Source organism: Crassostrea angulata, chromosome 4, assembly GCF_025612915.1.
Source record: "Crassostrea angulata isolate pt1a10 chromosome 4, ASM2561291v2, whole genome shotgun sequence".
In the NCBI taxonomy this organism is placed as follows: Eukaryota; Metazoa; Mollusca; class Bivalvia; order Ostreida; family Ostreidae; genus Magallana; species Magallana angulata.
In genome coordinates this window covers 29,517,698-29,533,730 of record NC_069114.1, presented here as the reverse complement: position 1 = coordinate 29,533,730, position 16,033 = coordinate 29,517,698, and the positions used below count along the sequence as shown (strand labels likewise).

General features: G+C 33.2%; 2 protein-coding genes across 7 annotated transcripts; both read right to left on the bottom strand.

Annotated features, from left to right (window-relative positions):
* Window positions 1-224: 224 nt before the first annotated feature.
* Window positions 225-6,170, bottom strand: LOC128182440 (methyltransferase-like protein 27). Of its 6 annotated transcripts, none has more exons than XM_052851067.1 (6): window positions 6,066-6,170; window positions 3,005-3,163; window positions 1,752-1,880; window positions 1,115-1,250; window positions 825-917; window positions 225-621 (listed from the first exon to the last, which is right to left on the bottom strand). In XM_052851067.1, the coding sequence occupies exons 2-6, from the start codon at window positions 3,158-3,160 to the stop codon at window positions 437-439; spliced, it is 699 nt and encodes a 232-aa protein (XP_052707027.1). In that variant the 5' UTR covers window positions 3,161-3,163; window positions 6,066-6,170; the 3' UTR covers window positions 225-436. The 6 variants fall into 6 exon arrangements, with proteins under 6 accessions (XP_052707027.1, XP_052707024.1, XP_052707029.1 ...); XM_052851064.1 differs by having other exon boundaries at window positions 3,005-3,168; window positions 6,066-6,144; XM_052851069.1 differs by having other exon boundaries at window positions 6,052-6,083.
* A 5,318-nt stretch (window positions 6,171-11,488) lies between these two features.
* LOC128179702 (zinc finger HIT domain-containing protein 1-like) lies at window positions 11,489-15,541 on the bottom strand. The gene is made up of 6 exons (XM_052847227.1): window positions 15,431-15,541; window positions 14,681-14,851; window positions 14,235-14,323; window positions 14,032-14,120; window positions 13,472-13,552; window positions 11,489-12,829 (listed from the first exon to the last, which is right to left on the bottom strand). Exons 1-6 carry the CDS (start codon window positions 15,447-15,449, stop codon window positions 12,808-12,810), a joined length of 471 nt encoding a protein of 156 aa, XP_052703187.1. The 5' UTR covers window positions 15,450-15,541; the 3' UTR covers window positions 11,489-12,807.
* Window positions 15,542-16,033: the final 492 nt, after the last annotated feature.

The following is a 16,033-nucleotide window of genomic DNA, read 5'->3' as shown; positions in this document are numbered from 1 at the left end:
ATATAGGAAAGTCGTGACCATTAATTTACAAGACGGGAACTGTGCATGTCCTTCAATAATAGACCACCTACTTGACATATAGAATTTCTGTATTGATAATTATGTGTTCATTAATGTTACTCAAAGAGGAAAAAAACCCAGAACACTTGCCGGTATTCATATCTTCTACGAGGAAAAATGACATGTAAGTCAATACCAAATTGGTTGTCAAGACAACAAAAAGCGAGATCACAATTTTTCTTTTTTGCAGTACCGTTGACAATACAGGTAAATGATAGGTAATTCAATATGATATTGATTCGCAGTTATAATGATAAGACTCTGAGTATTCTTTTACAAAAACATGGCAATATGCTTCACAGAATGAATATCAAGTGAACATGCACAAATCATACTTATATTTAGACAGAATCAAGCTCTCCGTTACAACTGTACATTAACATTTCTTGAAAATGAATACAACGCCGTTGTTTTCAAAAGAATATTTTGGAACTATCCTTCTTTCTAGCTTTATCCAATGGCCGGAAAGTTCTAGTTCTTTCATTAATGGCTCCAACTTGTCTTTATAATCGCTGACGTGTTCTAGATACTCTTCTCTCATAACAATGACGATATACCCGCCTGAGATAGAAGAAGTTTAAAATTTTAAAAATCATTCTAGACATTTGGTTTTCTTCTAAAATAAATAATACTTGTAATCTATGCGTAAGACTCAAGACACAACTGTATCATCGCAGTATAAATCTTTAATAATGAATATTTTTATAGTAGCTCCCCAAAAAGGAAGCATTGCAAGAAACATGAAATCCAAACCAATTCGTTACCGGGTTTAACTATCCGGATCATCTCGTACAAGGCACCGCATGGAATGTGTCCCTCCCCCATACCTCCAGCAATAGCAGCAGCATCGTATGTGTCTAGGTACAGTAGCATAATTAAAATGATGATGTTTTTAGAACGAGCAACAGCATTGAAATGATCTTTATAGAATGAACAACAGCATTGAAAATATGATTTATTTTAAGAATCAACCACAGCATTGAAATCGTGATTCTCAAATATTATTCTCAAAACAAAATTTAATATCAAAATCGCACTATGAATAGATATGTACCTTCGTCAATGTCCAACTTTTTCTCACTCATGAAATCACATATGAGGTTAGTATAGACATTCTTTTTCCTGGCTGCCTCTATCATTCCTTCTGCAGGATCTAACCCGTCGATCGAGCGGTAACCTTTCTTCCATAGCTACAGAAGAGTCATTTGAAGAGGATCGTGAAAATATATGTAGACAGAAATAAACAAAAAAAAATTAATATTGTAAGGAATAAGGAATCATATTTAGTATTATGAGGTGATCAAATACGGTCGGGGCTTGATAAAATCCAATAAAGCCCGAAGGGATTTATGACACATTTGATCACGCCCCACCTTATTTTGCAACTGGTCACCTCATAATTTTCAAAGAATGGTTCCTCGTCACTTATATTCATAAATTTTTCGCAATTGTTAAATTAAATATATAATGAATTATTGACATTTAACGTTATTTTCATTTCATATAATTATGCTAACCCCACGTGAACCCAAACAGTACGCCATTTGCCTCGCTGATAAAACGCATTAAGCTATAAATTAGCTTAATGCGTTTTATCAGCGAGGCAATTTTGATTCGCAGTGTTATATCACAAAGACGCTAGAAATGTATATATAATTCAACGTGTAAACAATTCACGATATGTAGCTGACCTCCTGTCCAAGAAACCCAGTCCCTGCAGCAATGTCCAAAATCTTGACCCCCTCCCGATTGTCCGGAAACAGCTCACAGAGACAGTCGGTCGCAATCTTTGGTCCACGGTACCTCTCTGGTCCCAGATCCTACCACAAGAGAGTAACCAGTCAGAAAGTACATGTCACGGGCACTTGTTTCTGCATTTCTGCGCTAATAGTATTATATAAATAGTGCCTGTTTGGGAGGGTAACTGTTGAAATTAACACCTCGAGAAAACCATTGTTAAAGCGTCGGTTGACAATGGTTTTCTCGGGGTGTTAATTTCAACAGTTACCCTCCCAATCAGGCACTATTTAATTAATTTCAACAGTTACCCTCCCAAACAGGCACTATTTATTTTATTATACTGAATGTCTCCATTTTAAAGAAAATTTTACTGCTTTTATAAGAAATAAAATTAATTTATTAGGCGAACCGTACGCGCATAATTTACGCGCTTGTAAAAATTCGTTGTATTACCCGTTGCCAAGTGTGTTGCTAACGCTGAGGTAATAGAACGGATTACCAACTGAGTCTAAACCAATCAGATTTCAGTATTTAACATGAAAGTATAATAAAGTAATGTATTACTATGGGGTAAATTTTCTCGCAAAATAAGTGCTTGTGGTGCTTGTATCACGTTGTTTTCCAATTTCTATGACAATTCTTGACCTCGTTATAAGACGTCTAAGACACGTACTCTTTTTTTTTTTTTAAATAAATCAGTTCTTCTGATAATTGCAGTGAATTTCTCTGAACACATAAATATATGTGCTATATGGAAAAAAAAAATGTTTCTATGATAAACTACAATAACTACAATAACCATACTATTTTACTTTGCTTTACGAGAGAGAGAGAGAGAGAGAGAGAGAGAGAGAGAGAGAGAGAGAGAGAGAGAGACGTACATGAAGTTTTATCGTAATGACATTTCAGTTTAGCAGTTAACTCACTCACGACTGTAGTAAATGAGATTCTAAATGAGAAAATTTACATATTTATTTATACGGTGATAAATGAATCTTTTACATTGAATAATCCTACACTTTTAAAAGAGTGGTAAATATAGCATTTTGAAAAATGGTTTAACAAAAGCTAAATATATTTTTTAAATTCCATACACTTTGAGAGCATTTTTTATAGGAAAAATGCCCATTCCTAAAATGGGTGCCAAGCCTGGTCTAGATTTCTTTATTAAGAAAATTTCGCAAAGGTAACATTTGTTTATTACCACTTCGTATCGGTTGGAATTGGCCCACTCTGTGTAGTAATCCGCCACCTCTTTCATTGAGATCCCCTCTCTGTGGGCCCCATAGTTCTGAGTGTACGCAGCCACATCTTTCTGGTTTCCTTTCTCAGCGAAATGTCTCGCTTTCTCAGACGCCATGACCTGTTCTAACACATTGTCAGTATGTAATACATCTGTGTGCATACAAAACATGTATCTATGTACCTAATTCTTACATGTATTACTTATTTTCTAGATAAATTTAAGTAGTTTACACACACAGCTCATTGTACGTAATATTATATGTGCCTGTACGGGGGTCTGATCATCCGACATATTGCTACCTGCTGTTGTGGATTTCCGCTTTAACAGTTTTCGTTTACATGCGTTTATATACTCACCTTGAAGAAAATCCATCTCGTCCGCATCTAGACCCAAAGAAATGTGATCAAAATGACACAGCTAAGCAAATCAGCTTCATGATTTGAGTGAAGGAAGTGTACACTGAGAGCTCCTACATCTATTCTATAGCCGATGTATACAACATACAGTGCAACTCAAGATCCCCAGCTGATTGTTCAAATATGATAAGGCTAGGGGCTTGGAGATAAGATATGCAATTTCCTTTGCAGTTCTCTTACAGATGTAAAGAACGGGTATAATATTTACATGGTTCTATTGGTTTTTAAAAGTAAAATTACATTTGTTGATAGATTTTTTTCATAATTTTTTGGGGGCAAACTTAGATATAACTAGAATCATAACACTGTTTTGATTTTTGCTTGTCAAGATTTCTGAGAAGTTACCCCCCACATTCAGTTTGGTTTATAGTGGTTCAAAGAGTCAAATATCCAACTTTTTATCGTATACTTTAATACTACTAGTATTTTCTTTTACATCCCTAGCAAACCCTGAAGATTTTAATGATTCTTTGAACATGGCATTGGTGTATTTTGCATTTCTTTGAATATATTCTAACTAAATACTGCATAAAAATTGAAAATGTCTGATCTTTGCAAAAGCATTATATTGTAGACGAATTCGTGTACAGTAAGTGCGATATACCTCTTTACCTGGCATCAGCATGTATTTAGCTTAAATATATAATACTAAACATGTACAGATATACATGTACAGATATATATAATTTGGAATCATGCATAAAATTCTCAAAATGGTCTTTAATACCTTGCACTTTAAATGAAAATAAATCAATTCAATCAAAATGTATTTGAAACGAGGATAATTTGTTTCCTATTTGTCTTTCCTTTCGTTTTTTTAAAAATAGTTTTGCACCAAACGACGTGTACGCCAGCGCGTTCAGGCGTTTACCGTATAGGTATACATGTCCTGAAAGCACAAGACAAAAAGACTATTCCTTTCCAGTATAGTGGAAAGGGTGGGGGCCTCGCAATAAAAGGGAAAAGAACGGCTATTATGCGATCCCCTTTCGGAAAATGGTAATACACTGAGATTTTTTCGGAAAAAAGCTCACTATGTACCCAGTCTTCTAGGGGAGGGGGGGGGGGTGAGGCTAACTATATATTGCTAACCTTCCTGGGTTAAGGGAGTACTCACTTCCGGGGGAAGTCTCATTAATATGGGGGAAATTCAATTATACAACAGCTGATTTGAATAGCTATAACAACGCCATACAAGAAAGGGAAATACTTTATGTAAACTTGCGATGGAATTCAAAAGCACCGTAAAATTACCTTCCAGGATGTAAAACCAGTTAAATAGATTAAATAAAGTTAATTTTGCACTAGCATAAATCTAGCTCAAGAATTCTATCAATAATTCTAATATTTCCAAGAAAGATGAGGTTTCGGGAAAAAAAATCTTTATTATTGGAAGTGTATATTTGCTGTTTGTTTTACATAATTTTGATAGAAATATTTTTTACTCCTACCAAATGAAATACTCAAAAGAAAAAAGCATATGTCTTCAGAGCATATTTTTACAATTCAACACTTTTACAACTCAAATAAAATTGCCTGCATAAAGTGGTGATAGAGTTTATGTAGCGAGATGTTAATATCTCGATATATATAAGAACAACTTGAAGATTTGTATGTGTACAGATTCTTCGCTCCAACCTGCTGCTTCGTTATAAATTACTTTTAGGATTTAGTGTTACGTAACCTTACATCGACTACTTATATCTGGTACCTTCTGTCTCTGTTACTGAAATCAATGCCTATTATCCATTGTGATCTATTCCTATTGTTAGTATAATTGCATTTATAAGAAATCTGTCAGCTTGATTGCATAAGCGAAAAAAGTTTTTTAATTATGTAAAAGGGGGAAAATGTCGCGTTTTGAATTTTAGTCGTACTTTGGTGCTGTAATAAGTATAGTAAATAGTGTACACGAACATTTATGTACTACATCCTGTAATATGTGTAGAAAAACAGTAGCACAATTGTGTTTTACATACTATTAATTTAAAAGACGGTCCTTTATAATAATGCATCTAATTTCTGAGAGAACTCACAAGTCATTCCAATCTAACGATTATGGCACACATTTATTCGAATTCATTTTATGTTCTACATGTGTGTGTAACTATAAGTGCAGAAACGTATATAATTTAAGAAAAAGTTCAGAACAATTTAACGAATGAATGACTGTACATCATACCAATGTATATAAAAAAAAGGATAACACATTACTGATCAACCATAATTGAAAAATTATTATCTTCACAGACATTTTGATGTTTTATAAAACGTAACTTGCAAAGTGAACTTTATATCTTCAAGTTGTACTTGTATCACATTCCCTTCAAATCAATTTTAATAATATTTTTGTCCGCGAACAATTGCAATGTAAAGCAGTTAAAAAAATATTGTTAAGGACCATATTTATATGACAGTTGTATAAACTAGCTCATCTTCATTCTAAAATTCAAATAAATGCAAGTCTTAAATAGTTCGCTTAATTTTTCAAATTTAATCAATTCTTAAAGACAATTATACATTTATTTACCTCAATGAAACTTAATCATAATGAACGAAAATTTATGGGGTTTTCTCAGCAGCATTTACCTTATTTATCTTACCTTTGCAAGTGTATTTTTTTTCCGTTAGAGTTCGTACATATATTGATATACATGTATATATATACATTGGTTATGTCACGTGACACAGGGCGAGCACAAGTCAATCTTCTGATCAATATTAGGAGAGACTAGACACAATCTCGATGCGAGCAACGAGCAGGTCTTCCGTGTACTTTTAAAACGATAAAATATAATCATTGTAAGAACTGTTAAAGTTTCCTTAACCCTAAATCTTATGATAAACGATATTTTATAGAATATACTATTTAAAGTGTTCAATTTAAAAAAAAAAATTCTTCTTTTCCATATATGAAAGATTAACACGAAAAATGATAGCACTTTTCTTTTTAATTTACAGAGCTTCGGCGATTTTTGTGCAAGACGTGTAAACAAACCTTCATGCTAACAAAATCACAATATGTAATAAAAAACCAATATTTTTGTGACGTCATCCTTGCAAAAAAATTGCGATACCTAAGGTTCAGATCTGAGCTAGCTAAGTTTTATGGCCCCGGGGTCAGGCCCCGGGGCAATAAAGGTTAGACGCGCTCAGTTTTGATCTCATTCTCACTTTTACAAAAGAAATTTATGGTGGAAAAGTGAGACTGAGATCAAAAGTGAGCTCGTCTAATTTTTATGACCCCGGGGCCTGGTCTGGCCCTGGGGCCATAAAACTTAGACGAGCTTACTTTTGATCTAAGTCTCACTTTTACAAAAGGAACACATAGTGGAAAAGTGAGACTTAGATCGAAAGTGAGCTCGTCTAAGTTTTATGGCCCCGGGGCCTGATATTTACAAGAAACTGGCCAAGCCTTTTGGAGGAATTTGTGAATCGGGAAGAAAAAAGAATAAGGAAAACTAAATGCGATCTCGTTGCAAGTCAGGAGTGACATTTCCGTTTTGGTTATTTATCAAATTCAAAGATTTTGAAAAAAAATTTAACGATATCGACCAAAGTCTCAATAGATTGCTAATGCAACTAAGATATGACCCATTGAAATCGTTTATAAGTCATTTAATCTCAATTCAAATTATTTTAAATCTTAAAAAAAAATGAGTTTTTTAATAGATCAACTCATGTATGATCTATTGAAAACAATTTCAAGGTTATCTGAACTCGATTGAAATAATGAATATTTTAATTCTACTTTTTTTTATTTGAACAAATTCAAATTTTCGTCCAATCGTTTCGACCAAAGTGTCAATGGACGCACAATTTCAAGAGTAACACATATATGATGTTTTGAATTTGATATAAAATCATTTGATTTCATTGATTACACATTTTTTTTTCTTTTATAAAAATTAAAATTCATCAAAGGCGTCACTAGACGCAGATTTGCAAGAGAAAATGAATATTGATCGGAAGTATTAATACTTAACTCGATTTAAACGTATAAAAAATCTTAAAATTATAATTTCATCATATCGATACAACTTTTTGTTTATTGTTTTGTTCAAAGCATTTTACAAAGATATTGAACTTTTGAAGTGGGCAACATCAAATAAAGAAACTGCGACAAAAAGGTACGTACTATTGAAATAATGAGAGAAAGGACTTCAGTAAATGGTTTTACATTTTCTCATTTCTGCTATTAAACGACCACATGGGCGATTTGAGGGAAAATTTCTAAAAAAAAAGAAAAAAAATTAACATGTTAATTATTTTTTTTTACTCAGAAATATGAACATCAGCGATAAAAAAGTATTTCCGGGCCGGATTCATAAATTTATGATTTACAGTTTTTATAGCTAGCTTGCACAGTCAAAGGTCAATTTGTGGTGCGACGATAGGGAAGTTATTGTTACCCGGTGTAAGTTATTATTAGCAACCTCGAGAAAACTCCAAACTCAAAAAAAATAATGATTATACCTCATGACCCCGACATTTGCATCCTGGTAATTGTGAAGTAATCTATATTAAAATAATGAAATGTGATAAATATGAACAAGGGTTACTGTTTTTGTATCAGATAGTATATATCGCGGAATTATTGTTTTTCAGACATCGCAGAAAAATTCAATGGTCAAGAGTTCTAGGGTCGTCAACGTTTACTCGACTATCGCTCGGTCAAGACGGTCATTGACTAAAATTTTCTCAGTAGATTCCTCGTTATAAAGTGAAAAAAAATGATAAGTGATAAAATTCAAATATCTTATTTTTTCTTAACGCAGCAGTTCATTGACAACAAAAGGAAATGACAACTATCTTTTCTCGGCAATTTTGGTCCTCAGGTAACAGTCTTTCCATTGATACCCTAGGTTTATAATTAAACTGGCTAAAATATTGGAGTCTTAGATCGTCTTTGGTTTTGTTAATGTAGATCAAGTTTATGTTTTGTAAAAAAAGTATTTAATATATCAATACAGTCGGGAGTCAATATACTCAGTAATTAATGATTTACGAAATTGTAGACAAACTCTTTCTATGGTTGCATTGTTAAAATATCAAAGCACTTCACATCTGTTAATATTAGTATAATCCGCAGTAAAGTTGGACAATTTTGTCAATCAGGGGAGAATGTACATGAAACAATGCTGATCAAGCAATTAGAGGTGCGACAGATCGGTGTTCAAAACCCCCTACAAACAATGTCGTTAAAGCTTGAATCTAGTCGATTTGTAAACAAAGAAACCATCGCTCTGGAAGTAATATGGTTATTTAAAAATGCAATTGATAGCAGAAGAAAAACATCTTTGTGAAACTCTTTTTTTAAAATCAAGATATCTCTTGTCTATAGTTGTTGCACCTCAAAGATCGAGAAAAAAAGCAAAGGATGACAATGGATGAAGGCTTAGATTTTAGTTAAAAGACTCGACAGATGGTAAAACAACCCTTGTTATAGTGACAGTATTAATTAGTTTGACGTTTTTCCTACTTTATCTTTTAATCTTTTTAAATATATCCACATTTCATTTTTTTTATGTCACGTAACATGCGCGGCGGAATACCGGGGGGGGGGGGGCGGGGGGAAGGAGGGGGGTCCGGATCCGTGAGCTCACCTTAACCGAGATTCAAGCGTGGTATTCTAAGCTTGATGCGTCTGATGTTTACCTTTACCGTCAATTATCTGTTTGACTTCTTCCAAACTACTGAACAAATCTAAAACAAACTTGGCAAAGAGTATTTTTAGCAATACACTTTTAAACTTTATTCCTATATACGACCAGGTTCCATTTCAACGAGAGATACATGTAATGTGAACATTATGAAAATAAGGTCATTCTCTAAAAGACCACTAGTTCACTCAGTTGTTTGCGAGATGTATTAATGCATGTAGGTCTGTGATTGATAGTTCAATCTGTTGTTTTAACTAAATTACATGTTGGGCTTGACTAAATGTTCACAGATTAGTACATATATAGAAATGTTAATAATATCTTACACGAGGCCACCATAAAATGTATAATGAAAAGGAAATCGGAAATGCACAGACAAAAAAAAAAGGGAAATTAATATATGTATTGAATTTGCTTAAAATATCAACTTAAAGAGAAGAAAAGCAAAATTTTAATACGCAGAAAGTGTTTGAACTTATTGAAATGAAGTTGGTGTGAAAAATAATTATTTTATTCTTAAATATCAATGAATATTTCTGTAACGACATGTTTTTATTATGCACGCTTGATGGATATGACTCACATGCAATTGGATTCAGTTGGATTTATACCCGGATTAGACTTCACGAGTAAGCTACTACAGAGAAATCTGATCAAACTATGTTACCATGGCAATTTTCATCAGCAAAATACGAAACATGACCCCAACTGATAAATCAAATCCATAAAGACTGTATAAAGAAATGCACTTTTATATCATTTTCTGTCATTATTGGATCTCCTTAAAAAAATCCAAAACAGCAGAGATGGAATCAAATTATTTTTTCGGTGATGGCGAACGGAGTGAAAAGGGGGCGATTTTAACCTCGCTGACAACTTATAACCATACATCAAGTACAGGTTTTGTTATATAGGTAAAATGACACGGGTTCTTTTTGTATGTCAATACCGATACATTGGTTGTCGTGACAACAAATGGAAACTCTCTCACTTTCTCTCTCTCTCTCGTTACACACACGTGTAATTGACAAAATCAGTTCGTTTGTTTGACCTGATAAATGCCATTATAAAGGCCAGGTATTTAGACGAGTCTTTTACAGGGGGGTCTATTATTTTTACACTTAAGACCATACATGTATATACACAGAAATATGTTATGTATGCACTTATTGTTTGGTTGTATCTTTATGTACAATATGTGCAATCTCTGCAGGATATAAATCAACGACACAACTTTATATATTTACATCTACCAAGTATAATTTCCTCTATTTCTTACGGAAAGTTATAGTTAATTCATAACTCTATAGAAATCTAAACGCGCCCCATTTATCGATTGGTCGAAATCTACAGCGGCTGAAAGTGACAGGACTGAAATTGACACGCCCTGTTTATCGATTGGGCTGAACCTACAGCGACTTTAGTAAAATCCCGGACTGCACGAAATAAACATAATGAAGCCAGACTCAAAGTCTCACAGGAGACGATTTGGCTGTTTCTTTTAGCTAACGTACTTATGAACATTAACAGTAATTTAGTGAATTTTACTAACTTTTCATAATCAGTTTATTAATTAGTTAAAGAAAGATGTTAATATAAACAATAAAATGCTTTTTTTGATGATTCATGTGGGTTATGAAGGTAGCGATCATTGCAGGAGAAATTTACATAACCCGCGTTAAACCCGCTAACGCGGGTTATGTATTTTTCCTGCAATGTCATTGCAGGAAAAATATAACCCGCGTTAGCGGGTTATGTAAATTTCTCCTGCAATGATCGCTACGTATACCTTCATATCCCGAATAAATCACCAAAGAAAGCATTTTATTGTTTAAATGAGTTCGTATAAAGGTGAATTTTTAAGTAATACGAGATTATTTTTGCCCGGTATTTTTTTTTCCGCCCTTCTACACATGCAAAGGGTTTTGCCCCGCCTTGAATTCGCCCGGAGACATATGAATTCGAACAGTCTTAGATTCGCCTGCTGACCAGGAGGCGAAAAAAGCGAAAATAATAGGGGGGGGGGGATATCTGTATAAAGTATATATTTTTGTAACAGAAGAATCAGATTTGAAGAATTTGAACTGGAATATAGACTGTATATGCCGGACTTTTTCTGGTAGATGAACCTTTTTCTTAAAGGCCGGTCTTTTTTATTTCTCAGAGACAGACCTTCAATGTTAACATTACAGGTACTCCCGGACCATTTCACAGTGCGAATCCTCCATTATACGACGCAAGTAACCTGTTGGGGCACCCAGAAGGAACAGTTTTGAATTATTTTATGAAAAAAAAACCCGGTGTGATATTCATATAAGAGAGATGTTAATGACCTATCAACATGATCCGGATGTAAATAGATGTATTGATAAATCTGTTTATTCGCCGTTATTACAATCTGAAATAAAAAGACCATGACATTATGATAGTTAGCAAGCCTGGTGAAAATGCAAGAAGCACATAATGTACAGGTATAATCTGGAACATATTACAATGGGCTAAATAACAAACAGAATTCTATAATTTGACCATTCATATTTGTCAGGTGTACAGAACAATTGTATTTTTGTCGTCAAAAGGAACTGAGTCTACACGACAACTAGACTAGTATGCTTAGCTTTTATACATGTAAAAGGACCGTGTACAGCCTCTTACATTGATCCTATGTTTAACGATTGTATCAAAGGGGTAGATCTTTAATCAGTTTATTTTCTTTTTTTTATTATTTAACACCATACATCCATTTCGAGACAATACCTCTGCAGAGGCCCTCTAGATAAACATGTACATCACTCGGGGGTGCAGGGAACCCCCTGGATCAGTAATGTTATTCAGTATAATCCTTAATTCTATCAAATAAAGTCCTTATATAAACAGTTCTAGTACTTCTCACTTATTTTTAACGTAAAAGCTTACATAATATACAAGAAACGAATACAGACATACACAACTTATATTAATTAGAGCTGTAATCAGTTTTTCAACATGAAATAAAAACCTCTGCTTGTGCAGTTCCAATCATATTTCACAAAAATGTTATGCTTCATACTTTTTTAATTGAGTTGAATTTATTCAAATCATCTTTTATATCTTATGTACCTTTTGAAAAAACATATACAAAATTCCTTAAGCAACAAAACAGTATTTTATTTTTATAGATGGGGGGGGGGGGGGGGTTAAGAAGTAAAAAAAAAATGTGTTCTTCATACACAAGGACATGTAACTTAACTGATTAATAAGTCTGGGTTTTTTTTTTAAATTAAAGGAAATACTCTCAGTGGGAAAAATGATTTTCTCAAATTGTGTCATCTCTAAAAATAATTTGCATGGGATTAAATGACAAAATTTCACACTGTTCAGTGTTGGGTTTTGGGACCCAGCAACTCCATCTGCAGATCTAGAAGGGGCACTATGATGTAGCCCACAATTCCTCTGTTTTTTTTCCATCAGCTCGCATGATTGTGCTTTTCAAGATGTTTGGATTCCAGTAAACAAGCACATCTACGAAAGTACTGGTGTCTTCCAATCAGCCACGCTAATGTTATTGTCCACTGTCCAGCTTAAAATAATCTCCTTGTGAAAAGTTTTTTTTGGTAAGCTGTGGATAATATGGCAAGGTGGAATTTGAACTATACTTCATAAGGATGGATTCTTTTCCAATATTATCAGAAACATTGCTTTACTATGCCGTCCACTTTAAACATCTGCAATAAAGAAAATTCATAATCATTTTATTTCCACACAATAAATTGCACTTTTGATGCAGTAATGATGTACAATGTATCTGATACCATGATGCACCTCTGAAAATGATGTGGTGTGTACCATTCTGAAGCCAGCATATCACACGTACCTATAAAACCCGGATTCATTCTGAACCAGTTCCAAATGCAGACCTTAAATGGGATGAGGTCTGGGTCTTGAACCCCCATTGGAAAATTTTGATTTAAAATTCATATATTAATGTTACCGAAATAAGGCCATGAATTTCCAACAGGAAACAATCACTCCCTTTAAAAATTACCATACTGAATCTGTGCCTAAACTCTGAATGCTACCGTATATCCGTTTTTTTCGGTGTCACAAAATTTGCGAAAATGGGGAAAATGTTTAGCATTTTTAATTGGCGCCAGTCATTTTTTGCGATTTAAAAAGTTTCTTATAGAAAATAATACAGAATATAATATCTGCGTATTCAATAATTTGCGATTTAAAAGACATCGTGAAAAAAGGGAAAATTAAATCATCACGGAAATTACTGGATAAACGGTATATTGAAGCTATTGAAACCATACCACACATATGATATATGCATTATCATTCTGAGTCAACAATGTGTTACATACCTGGTGTCTTGATGAGTGCCTAGGCATCGAACACAGCAATATCTTGCTCCACATTGTACACAGGTATAGTTGGAGGGAAAAGTATGACAGTTAAGAAAAAATCATAAAATACCTGTTTTAAAAAAAATCTTTCTCTTAAAAAATCTAGATGTTTCTTATCAAATCTAGATACTGTCATTAAATTAGTACACCCTCACATTTGTAGCTTCAGGTTTTTCCTATATTGATTGGACAACACTTAGTCTAATGGTTAGTCCAGAGTGCATGTAAATTGACCTTTACCCTCATGACTTCCAAAGAAAGAGGTATCATTTAAGCATTGAATGCTTATTTTTGGATGTTGCCGGTCCTATAACACACCAGGCAATGCAGACAAATTGAATACCGGGCATTAGCATATTGAATATGTTTCCTTTTTTTCAAAGCATGACAAATGCTTTTATTGGAAAATAAACACAACATTAAACATAGAAGGATGTTGAGCATCTATGAAATTGTTAAAATCAGTAAAAAAAAATCATTAAAAGAATGCAATATGTTTTGTTGTCTTAAAAGGATATCCACATATAGCACAGAATTTTCTGTCGGGGAATCGTGAAGGTGGTACCCCAGCCGAGTCGTAGCCAACAGAATCTTTGTTCAACATGTGCTAAAGCAGAAAAAAACCAGCAAGAAATATATGGGCCTCTCATTGGTTTTTTTTTTATCCATATAAATTAATAGGATGGAATGATAAAGAGATCACATTTCGAAGCAAATTTACCTCTTCTTCAAGTAATGCAGCAAAACTCTTCTTGTAACGAAACTTAAAATTGTCAGCTTTGCTTCTTCGTTTCTTTTTCCCCAATTGTCCTGTGATTACAAAACAGTAATACTATTTAAAACAAAGAACATGTTAACCAATTTTGTAATTTAAAAAAAATAAAATTAAAAGACCTCTAGTACATGTAAAAGTTTTGAACTAAATGCAAATATTACTTTATTACTTTAGCTTTATTTTGAGGCACTTTTTGTGTAACTAGCTGGTCAACAATCCAAATTTTTTCGGACCGAAAGCTACAGAATACATCTAAGGCCAGTATACATGTTTAAATTTTTTGTTGATTAATAATCATGATCATTGAATACCCAAATTAACATTGAATCAAAATGTCCAAACAAAATCTCTACTCGAGTACATGTACAAGCCATCAGTCCTGAATATATTACCTGGAGTATCCATGGATTCCTCAAACTTGGGGGCCTTCTTACTCATCTTCAGATCTGCATGGGGATCATCCTGAAAGTTGTCTTGTTCCAACGCCTCTAGGGCTTTTCTCTGACGCCTCCGTCTTGCTGCATCATCCAACACTCTCTTCTGTTGCAGGTCCTTGATTCTACCTAGAATAGTTGAAACAATGTTATCAAACGGTTCTTGACTGCTTATTAGCTGCAGGACTGTAGCTCCCGGTCTGAAAAAATGTCCATCCGAATTTTTTCAGACCGGGAGCTACAATCCTGCAGCTAGACTGCTTATCAAACAAAGTGACACGTGATACTTTAAAAAAGAATTCCACTTTTTGAAAGTACATCTTTATTCAATGATCTTCTAATTGTTTCTTAGGATGCATGATCAACAAAACAATTTTGTGGTAAAAAAAAAAAGACTATGATTATCAAGAGACTCCTTTTATAGAGGTAAATATTACAACTTTTTTCCAATATTTACAGTGCTGTTATTATAAATCGAAATAAAAACGAAGTGAAAGCAGAGACATAAATAACGTGTTATTTATGTATCTGGTGAAAGTAATACGTTTCGAAATTCCTCGATTGGAAATGGAACAAAATTGGGAAAATCTTTTTTATTAATTTCTCTTACATTCATAAAACATGTATGTTAATGAAATGAATAAAAGAATGATCTTTAAAAATAAAAGAAAAATATGAAAGTTATCGAAATTCTAAAAAAAATCTTACTTGATTCCTTTTTCTCCATGGTATAATTTTCGTCGGACTCGGTATGCCGTTTGAGGTATATATTCGTTTCGCCCTTCCAGTCTTTCAACCCCGGTCATTTCAAACCATGTACTAATCAATATATAAGGCTGTGACTTAAATTTCGTCGTCATTTGTCGAAAGATAACATTATAAGCCAATCAAATAAATTTTTAATGTAATGTTATAATATGTCATATTTTGTATATTAAAAGAAATAAAATAAATATTATTGTCACTATTTGAACAGAACACTGTTCAGAATTAATATTCTTTTATTTTTCGCAGCAAGAAAAAGTGGAATATTCATAGGCTGAATAATTTAAACTATCTATTTCATGATTATTTTTTTTTTGCTAATGTTTTACAACAAAATTGAATAATTTAAAAATTAATAGAATTTAAAACGATGAAAATATATTCATAACAATATTTTTAAATTCTATAAATTTCAAACATTAATGTAACACAGTCATTTCTAAGAAATGGGCAAAAAATTGTTCAAGTCTCAAACTGGAAAAAATTTGCTGTACATATAAGTATTCACAGCCATGATATTTTGAACCCCCATTTTGTTATAAAGAA

Bases quoted from the DNA above. Each gene is read 5' to 3' on its own strand.
- LOC128182440 (XM_052851064.1), bottom strand. From the start codon at position 6,132: ATGTATATATATACATGTATATCAATATATGTACGAACTCTAACGGAA. The intron at 3,169-6,065 runs GTAAGATAAATA...ACAATGTGTTAG, and splicing joins AAAAAAATACACTTGCAAAG to AACAGGTCATGGCGTCTGAG. The intron at 1,881-3,004 runs GTAATAAACAAA...CTCTTGTGGTAG, and splicing joins ATTCCAACCGATACGAAGTG to GATCTGGGACCAGAGAGGTA.
- LOC128179702 (XM_052847227.1), bottom strand. The intron at 14,121-14,234 runs GTAAATTTGCTT...TTTCTGCTTTAG, and splicing joins CTGCATTACTTGAAGAAGAG to CACATGTTGAACAAAGATTC. The intron at 12,830-13,471 runs GTATGTAACACA...TCTTTATTGCAG, and splicing joins GGCACTCATCAAGACACCAG to ATGTTTAAAGTGGACGGCAT.